General features: G+C 38.6%; 1 protein-coding gene across 2 annotated transcripts in view; it reads left to right on the top strand.

Annotated features, from left to right (window-relative positions):
• The window catches only part of B4GALT6 (beta-1,4-galactosyltransferase 6), a 65,624-nt gene extending 56,897 nt beyond the window's left edge, over positions 1-8,727 (top strand). For both annotated transcript variants that reach the window (XM_032421221.1, XM_032421220.1), the window contains exons 6-9: positions 3,208-3,395; positions 6,875-6,997; positions 7,278-7,379; positions 7,872-8,727. In XM_032421221.1, coding sequence (XP_032277112.1) covers positions 3,208-3,395; positions 6,875-6,997; positions 7,278-7,379; positions 7,872-8,019 — 561 coding nt within the window. In that variant the 3' untranslated portion in view covers positions 8,020-8,727. The remainder of the gene's footprint in view (positions 1-3,207; positions 3,396-6,874; positions 6,998-7,277; positions 7,380-7,871) is intronic.
• Positions 8,728-9,610: the final 883 nt, after the last annotated feature.

Genomic DNA, 9,610 nt, shown 5'->3' on the forward strand with positions numbered 1-9,610 from the left:
AGATAATGAATCTGCAAAAATAGGACATCATAAAGGAAGAGTGGTCAGAATAAGGATGTTATTGTAAAAGAAAATGCCCTAACTAAAACAAAACTTTGAATAGAATGGCTGGAAGATAAACTTAAGAAAATAACTCCTAAAATAGAACCAAAACATAAGAAATTAAGAAGCTCAGTCAGTACCAGTATGTCACGGGGGTAACCGCTTCCAAGATGGCCTGCAAGGATTTTTGCCACTGTGTAACCAGGCCCCTGTGTGGTCTCTTCCTGCAATGAATATGGGCTGACTTGCAGGGGCAACCAAACTGGAAGAACGACAGCATGTGACTTTGAGGGCAGGCCATGAAAGACCTTGCTGCTTCTGCCTTGGTCTCTTGGATCCCTCACTGTCAGGGAAGCCAGCTCCCAGGTCATGAGGACATTCAGGCAGCCCTGTGGAGGGGAAACCAGCTTGGCAGCATCATCTTGCTGGCTGTGTGAGCGAGCCCCCTTGGGAGCGGATCCTCCAGCCGAGGCCCTGACGTCCCGGAGCAGAGAGAAGGCTTCTGTGTGGTGCTGTCACAATTCCCTGCTCACAATTAGCAGTAGACTTGCTACTCCGAGTTCTTGAAAAGTAGAGCGAAAAAAACTGAGGAGGGAGTGGGGGGAGAAATGACCAAAGAAATAATACAAGGAAATTTCCCAGAAGGAAAGACATGTCTTCAGATTGAAGGAACTCACATGTACACGTGAATAAAATATAGATCCACTGTGAAGCATGTTATTTTGAAATTGTAGAATACAAATTAAAAAGAAGATATATAGAAGGTTCTGTAGGAAGAATTTCCAGTGATTATATATCAGGATCATAGGAACCTTCTTAGTAATGCTGATAGCTGGAAGATTGTGGAGCCATGCCTTTATAATTCTAGGGGAGGGGCGCCTGGGTGGCTCAGTCAGTTAAGCGTCCACCTTCAGCTCAGGTCATGATCCCAGGGTCCTGGGGTCGAGTCCCACCTTGGGCTCCTTGCTCAGCAGGGAGCCTACTTTTCTCTCTCTTCCTCTGTCTGCCGCTCCCCCTGCTTATGTACTCTCTCTCTGACAAATAAATAAAATAAAATAAATTCTAGGGGAAAGTGATTTTTAATCTAGAAATTTTTACCCAGCCAAAATGTCCATCAGGTATGAGGGTAGACTGATTGCATTTTCCAGCATTCATTGACTAAAAATATATATATATTTTTTTCCATGGACCCTTACTTAGGAAGCTGCTGAAGGACATGCCTCAGCAAATGGAGAAAGCCAAGTCAGGGACAGGGGTGATGCTAGGGAATGAAGAAGTCCTAGGATGAGAGGTGCCAATGGTCAGACCAGTCCAGACTGGAGCAAGAATCCAGGGCAGTGGGACTGGGAATTGGGCTTGAGGGGGTGGAAAAGGAATTGATAGATGATGTGATGTGTTTGAATTACATCAATTATTAGTAAGTAGAAGGTATATCTATTGGGGCTTTTATACAGAGTAATAATAGTTAGAAAACTAAGAAAACAGAAGCTGGTTATTAATCCCAGTTTGAAAAAGAAAACAGAATCATAATTCATTTGGCACTCAAGAAAAATATATATATTTTAAAGATTTTATTTATTTATTTGAGAGAGAAGGGGGGAGAACAGAAAGGGAGAGTGAGAAGGAGAAGCAGACACCCTGTTGAGTGGAGAGCCCGATATGCGGCTTGATCCCAGTACCTGAGATGATGACCCGAGCCAAAGGCAGATGCCCAACCAACTGAGCCACCCAGGCACCCCTGCACTGAAGAAATATTTATGCAGTCCTAATGATGTAAACACTATTGGTTAAGCCAAAAATTATGATACAACTATATTGGGAAAATGGATGGAGGGGCAGTGAGTGTGGTGGTGGGAATCCTCAGTGACCATGGTATGAAGTCAGGAGACCATGTCTAATGTTAATGAAGCCAGGAAATGTCTGAACTCTCATTACCTTGCAATATGGAGAGAAGTACTGGAATAAACTACTAGAGGAGGTGAGATGCTCTGCTTTTGGAAGATGAAGATGGGTTAGACATGGAACTTACTATTTTGATTATAAGCCATAAAATATTCTGTCCACATTTAATAAAAAACAGTTTTTAAAACCTTAAAGGGAAGGAGTTTGTTCACACTGATGTTGATGTGCCCGTATGACACATGACACTATAATTTAACTCCCTTTCTTTTTTATTCTCTTTTTCATTGGTGAAGAAGGAAGCTGTAAAAAGTAAAGTGATTTCTGTTACCTCAAGTTAGTGCAGGACTCGGGACTAAAAATTAGTCATTTCTCAATCCTGAGGCAGCCCTCTGGTGATGACTGTGTTGTGTATCTCATTTGCTTCTGTCATCATCCTGTTTTGTTGTCTAGTTTGGAAATGATTTTGAGAAATACTGCCAAGGCGTGGGTAATTGCTCTTTAATTTCCTTCAGATACAGAATGAAGTGATTTAATTGCCAGTGCACCTTCATATCATTTCCCTCATAAATGAAGGGAAGTGGACATTCCATAGGAGGTTGGGTTCTGTGTAATAAGTTCCCATCTTCTCGTCCCTTAAAGTGCTCTTGGTCTGTATCATAAGCAAGAATAATAAAAATAGGAAGTGTTTGTTGCCCGGGCACTTTACTAGATTTTTCTTAATAATAAAGGAAAATGGTTGTAATAAAGGAAGTTGGGTTTTGTGTAATAAGTTCCATTTGTTTTTGTCTCTAAAAGTGTTTGTCTTTATTGTAAGCATTAACAGTACAGAGTTCGCTCTCGCTGGCCTTGTTCCATAAGCAGAGGCCTACGGGCTTGTCCAGTCCCAGTGAACTTCATGCTTCTCTTAGCCTTGACACATAGGGAAAGCTTCACTAAAAAATACAACCTATATTATTTTTAGTTGTTTTATTTTTTTCTCCCGGTCATAAATGATCTGTATCCTGATGTATTTGAAGTAAAACAGAAACGTTCTGTGAATGCACTAGATAACAGTGTTTTCTTATATGTAACCAAAGTACAAAAAAATGGAGTAAGTAAATCTAAACAGTATATTTGAAGATCCTGACGTGTGTTTTTTTATGTTATCTAGTTGATTTGGATGTATTTACTATTGTTATTTGACCATGCTTCAACAAGTTTAGAAAACCATAGAGAAAAGTCAGATGACAAAGCCTGACTACATTTCTGTTTTCCTTTGTGAAGACTGGCACACAGCCTTTTAACCGTGCAATGCTCTTCAATGTGGGCTTCAAAGAGGCCATGAAAGACAGTGTCTGGGACTGCGTCATCTTCCATGATGTGGATCATCTACCCGAAAATGACCGAAACTATTATGGTTGTGGAGAAATGCCACGTCATTTTGCAGCAAAGCTGGATAAATACATGTATATGTGAGTAATATGCATTCCTCCTGATAGCAGACAGCATACTTACAAAATCGTGTCATTGAAGTGGTAGCTCTCTTAATGTGGCTGGATCTGAGAGGGCCTAAAAGCCTAAGAGTATCTTTCACTCCACTTGGTCCTCACAGGGAGCCAGGATGTAGAGTCACCTGCCCGCCATGTAGGTGCTTCCTCCCGCAGAGGTTTGCATGTGGGTTGATGGGAAAAGAGAACCTGGGTTCTGTGTCAAGCAAATGTAGACTTAACTTTCCGGTTGCACGCTTACCAGTGATAGGACTTGGTTAATTCCTTCTGTCTCTGCGTGTTGGTTTTCTTGTTCGTCCGTCGGAGTAATAGAGTCCGTCCCTAGGGCTGTAGGAGATCACACATGCTGGACCTGCCCTGCGTAGGTGCAGGTAGCACATGGGGGCTCCCTTCTTTTTTTTTTTTTAAGATTTTATTTATTCATTTGAGAGAGAGATAGCAACAGAGAGCATGAGCAGGGAGCATGAGCGGAGAGGGCGAAGCAGGTTCCCGGCTGAGCAGGGAGCCCCACGCGGGGCTCGATCCCAGGACCCTGGGATCATGACCCGCGCTGAAGGCAGATGCCCAACGACTGAGCCACCCAGGCGCCCTGTGGCGGCTCCCTCCTGCTTCCCCTTCTCCAGTGACTTGTTTTAGTGTGGAGGAGGCCCTTTCTCTGCAGTGTGTCTTCTTTCTAAGTTATAGGTTCTTGTCTTGCCTTTAATAATAAGAGGCAGATCTTTCTTGCTCTCTGACTGCACCTACCTTGAAACGTAAACAGTCATTGGAGCTCTGATGGTAACTTAAGTTGACATTGAAGCATGCACGTCATCACAGTTCTCATTGGCTGATGGAAGTGGAGAGAAGACAGAACAGCCTGGAGCAGGGGAGATGTTACCTACATCACAGTTTTGTCTGCTGCCCGACCTACAGAGTAGGGGGAGGCAAAAAGTCTCAAGGACATGGCCAGGTGAATCAGCACTAGAACAGGAAAGGAATGATTTTTTTTCCTTCTTCTTCTTTTTTTTTTTTTTTTGCTGGTCATTATCATGAGAAAACCTTTTCTTAATTATTACAGTATCTGAACTCCCAAGTCCAGTGTTACCACGGGCTTGGGGAAGATCATCCAAGTTCAGAATCTGGGTTTTAGCCCTGGTTCTTGGAAACTCAGTTTTGGTTAGCCCCCACTAGAGTTAAATTAGATTCAGAGTAACTGATTTTCACTAAAAAGCGTCATATAGGTCATATAAACTAAGAATTCTAAATTAATTTCTCTTACTTGAAAACATTAGGTATTAATGTATATGATACTTATATCTACCTAGACTGATCCCAGAGTTAGTAGGGTGTCTTGGAAGTTTGAGTAGAAATTAGAATGTAGCTTAGGGAGAATGTCAGCAGATGAAGGAGTAGTGCCGGTAGTGGGTAGACTTCGGGCCATGGGTGAAGCCTGATGGAGCATCCCTGCCCCATAATGGCACCCACACTATGGTGGCTGTGGACCAGAAAGCTCCGGTCCCCAGATTAGTGACTCTCTCCCCTGGGTCAGTGTGAGAGAAATCCTACTGGATTTTTTGTTGAGCTTCTGTTTTCTCTTCTTTAGTTTGTTACGCCTTCCTTTTACCTAATCTTTCTTCATTCTGGGTATAGTGCAGTCGGTTGTTTGCACTTAAGCAGAACAATAAATGGAATTAATGTGCTTGCCAATTTATACACATTAATGAAAACACACACACACACACACACACACACACACACACACATTTATCCATATCTACCTATCTACTAATCTCAGGTTTCTCCCAAACCACTAGCCTAGGGAAGAATAATCTAGCTGGCATGGGAAACCCAACAGTGCCACGAATCCTTATCAGCCCTACTGAACCCCAACTGGTGCTATAACGAGAATCCTTCCTTCCCAAATGTAAGCCTCGTGCCGTCTCCTGGGACACTGTGATTGTCTTTGGGTGCCTTTGGCCAGTGGGGCCAAGATCGCTTTCTTGTGCACCCTGTGAGTTCCATGCAGGAGCTGCTTCTCCCGTCTTCTGTGACCACACCGGACCTCAGCTGACACCCGGCACTTCTTCCCTACAGGGAGTGAGAGGAGAGTCCTCCCACAAAAACAATGAGATCTGCTCTCTCCCCTTCTCTGAGGCAGCTCTGCCATCGTCCTGGCCAGGATTCCCTTAGCTTGGTTTCTGGATGCTGTGCATGGTCATGTTTTCCCTGTTGGCCTCCCACATTGACCTGGCCTCTGTAGGGGCCCTGGCTTGCCGCTTCCCATTAGCACGTTTGGGGGCACAGGAATTTATTCAGAACTAAGTCTAGGGATGCTACCTTGAGATCAGAAAACCAATCTATATCTAAAGGAACAAATTAGTTTGACAAATTCCTTGGAGTATGAGTTAGGGAAAGGTAAGGAAAATAAATCCAGATTTGAAAATGTAGTCATTTCTCAAAGAGAGACAAATACTGTATGACCTCATTTATATGTGGAATCTAAAACAAACAAACAAACTCATAGATGCAGAGGACAGATTGGTGGTTGCCAAAAGTGGTGGGTGGGGATGGGGAGGGTGGCTGAAAGGGGTTAAAAGGTACACAGGTCACTTGTAAGATAAATAAGCCCTGGGGATGTAATGTACAGCATGGTGATTAGAGTTAATGATACTCTACTATATATTTGAAAGTTGCTAAGAGAATAGGTCTTAAAAGCTCTCATCACAAGAAAATGAAGAATTTTGTAACTGTGTGTGGTGATGGATATTAACTAGATTTATTGTGGTAATCATTTTGCTATATATATGTGTGTGTGAAATCATTATGTTGTACACCTAAAATGAATACAATGTTATAAGTTTATTATATCTCAATCAAAAAGTCATTTATCTAAATATTAGTACATCAAAAATAATATATTTGTAAATATCCATGAGTATTATGGTATCATACCAAACAGGTATGATTATTACAGGAACAGGCAGCTAATCATTTCAAAATTAAATGCTAGAGTTATATTTACTAATTTATATTTATCCTGGTCTACATAATAAATAACACATTTATAATTCAATTAATTTAGAACACTTTATTAGCTTAACAGCATCTAACATTGCATTGACAACTATTGGTGTATTTAATCAAGTTTACTTTGGTATGGAAGTCTTACCAATTTTTGAACACTGGGTTGTGAGTCTTACAAAGTAACAATACTGAATATTAAATTTCATTTATCACAAGTGTTTTACTTTGTGTTTTACCTAACACATTTAGATGTTTTGCTAGACTGTGAAAATGTTTTCTTTCTTGGTGTACTTTACATTTCCCAGAAAATGATTTAATCAGAACAATTGTTTATATGGAAAATAAGAATATATTTTGCAAAGCACATATAAAACTGAAAACTTGATTTCAGATGGCAAACTGTTTTGATTTCATTTTTAGAATGCTGTCTTTCTTTTTAGTCTTCCATATAAAGAGTTTTTTGGTGGTGTAAGTGGACTGACAGTGGAACAATTTAGAAAGATCAATGGTTTTCCTAATGCCTTCTGGGGATGGGGAGGAGAAGATGATGACCTTTGGAACAGGTATGTTGAGGTACAAATTGCCTAATAATAGAATTTGTATAAATTTCCTTTCTATTAGTTAGATTGCACTTTGCTATTCCAAGAAAAGATTTTTTGGGATGGAAAATTTTTGAGGTTTCTAAATCCTACTTTGTGTTTCTGCCTTTCTTCATTAAGAGTGCCTTCTGAAATTCTTGACCTCTTTCTAATGATAACATTCTTTTGCATTTCAAGTTGAACTCATGTAATCAATTTTTAGTCACAGTTTATTCCTTTATATTTTTATTTCCATGTATTGTAGAGTTCACTATGCTGGATATAATGTAACAAGACCAGAGGGAGACTTGGGAAAATACAAGTCTATTCCTCATCACCATCGAGGTGAAGTCCAGTTTTTAGGACGGTAAGTTCACTATCACCTTCAGATAACAAGGTTTCAGAATTATTTGATGTATGAAAGATTTGTTAAAAAAAACATTGCAGCCCCAAAAAAATCTTCTGCAGGGAATTTTCTCTTGATCTTATTTTTCTTTATAGAAGTAAAATATTTTTGTGCTTGTTTCGAAGAGCAATACATGTGTATTTATGTTATATTAGAGAACCCAGTTAACTATTTACATAAAAAGTGTTTCCCTAACATAAAATGTATTATTTCATAAAACATTTTATTTCTTAAGGATGTCCAAGTTGTAAGTGCACAAAATAATTTTTTCAGGAGGCATTTTAAGACTAGTAAAAATGCTAATTTAGATAATGGTTTAAAAGATTTTTAATTATGTATGAAAAGTAAAAATTGAAAAAGCTTTAAATAAGAACGACCTTGAGCATATTTGTTGTCAGTTTTTCTTTTTGAACGTGTTGCTGTTATTTTTCATTTTTTTCTCTGACACCATAGGTATAAATTACTAAGATATTCAAAAGAGCGTCAGTACATTGATGGGTTGAACAATTTAATATATACGCCAAAAATACTGGTTGATAGGTTGTATACAAATATATCTGTAAACCTCATGCCAGAGTTAGCTCCAATTGAAGACTACTAAAAGAAGTAGCTCTCATGGCAAGATAGACTGCAATGCTGGATCATCAACTGGGAGTCTACTCTTATTGGAGGTCAGTGAATGGATGTGTCATGGTGCCCTGCTGCGTGAGAAGAGCCAGCAGCCCTTGTTTACAGTGTGAGGTTAGAGACCATCACCCATCCTCTTCTCTGAGACACACCCCCACGGCGAGCCCTGCAGACACCCGCTGCCCTTGCTGAAATCTGGAAGTTAAGAGAGCTCCCTACAAAGAGAAAATTTTTATACTAAAATATATAATTTAATTCAAGAGAATGCTTTATTTCTGTTTAAACATGTTTTGTATATATGTGATGTAAATTAACGTGTTCAAATTGTTGAAAAAGATGATGTGTTGCAGTTTTGCATGTAATTGGTTATGCCTTTATCGGACTTTTATAGACATTTTTTATTTGCATGGAAGAAAACAATGCAAATTTATGTCACTAAACAAAGGTTAACCCTTGTGTGAAATGAAGGAACTGTCAATAATTGACAGCCAACTCCTACAGTAAACTGTTATATACTAGTTTTGAGCTTTAGACCTTCAGCCTTTTGTGTGGAAGAAGTCACAGCTTTCTTAGGGTTTTACAGGGTAAGAAGAAAGGACTTAGACCACTTTTCTTCCTACCAGGATTACCTGTTTTTTTCCTTGCTTGCAATCTCATCAGATTTTGCTAAATCACAACCATATTGTTTATGCACATTGCATGAGTATTACCAAGAAAATCTTAAACGTTGTGACGTAACATGATATAAAGGACCTCTTTATGTTAATTAACTGTCTTTCACGTATCTTTGGTGTAATTGTCAGGGATTTTGTGCCTCAAAAAATCTTCCCGAGGTTGTGTGTATTTGTACACTCTATTTTTTTTTTCTTAATTCATAGTGAACAGCACTTTCATTATTTCTAGTTCAGAAGAGCCAGAAAACAATTTTCATTTAAAAAAAATCAAAACAATTTTTTTTTAAAAGAATGAGCTATGGAAAACCCAGTAGTACTTATAATATACAAATGAATTATACTATTAGATAAGAAATTAAATGTTCTATTTTTATGAAGATAAATGCTTAGTAGATAAAGACAAATTTTAAGTTTAATTCTCAGACTCATAGAATTTGAAGTTTTTGAAGGGAACCTTTAATGTCGGCCAGGTTTATTAAAACTATATATTTTTTTTTCACTTTTAAGAAATTACATTTCTGGTATTCTTAAAATTGCCTCACTGAAATGATTTAATAGAATTATATTAAAATATATAATCAGTTATTTAAATGCATTGATGTTCTAGGACACTTCTCTGAGAACAGGTCTCACTACCTGACATCCAGTATATTACTTGATCTTAAATTTGGATGAAGTTTTCATGGCAAAACCAAACAATATCCTTACTTAGAAAATTATCAACTATAGTTAACCAAAGATTCTAGAAAATACCTTAATATTTTCACAAATTTAAAACAAAAAATTATCTATAGAGTGAATCTTCAAAAACAATGAAGAACAATAGAAATCTATCTATGAGGGATGTTGGGATAATATTTGCCTCATGGATTGTTCACCTAAAACAGAAAT

The sequence above is a fragment of the Phoca vitulina genome, unplaced genomic scaffold (genome assembly GCF_004348235.1).
Source record: "Phoca vitulina isolate PV1807 unplaced genomic scaffold, GSC_HSeal_1.0 scaffold24, whole genome shotgun sequence".
Lineage (NCBI taxonomy): Eukaryota > Metazoa > Chordata > Mammalia > Carnivora > Phocidae > Phoca > Phoca vitulina.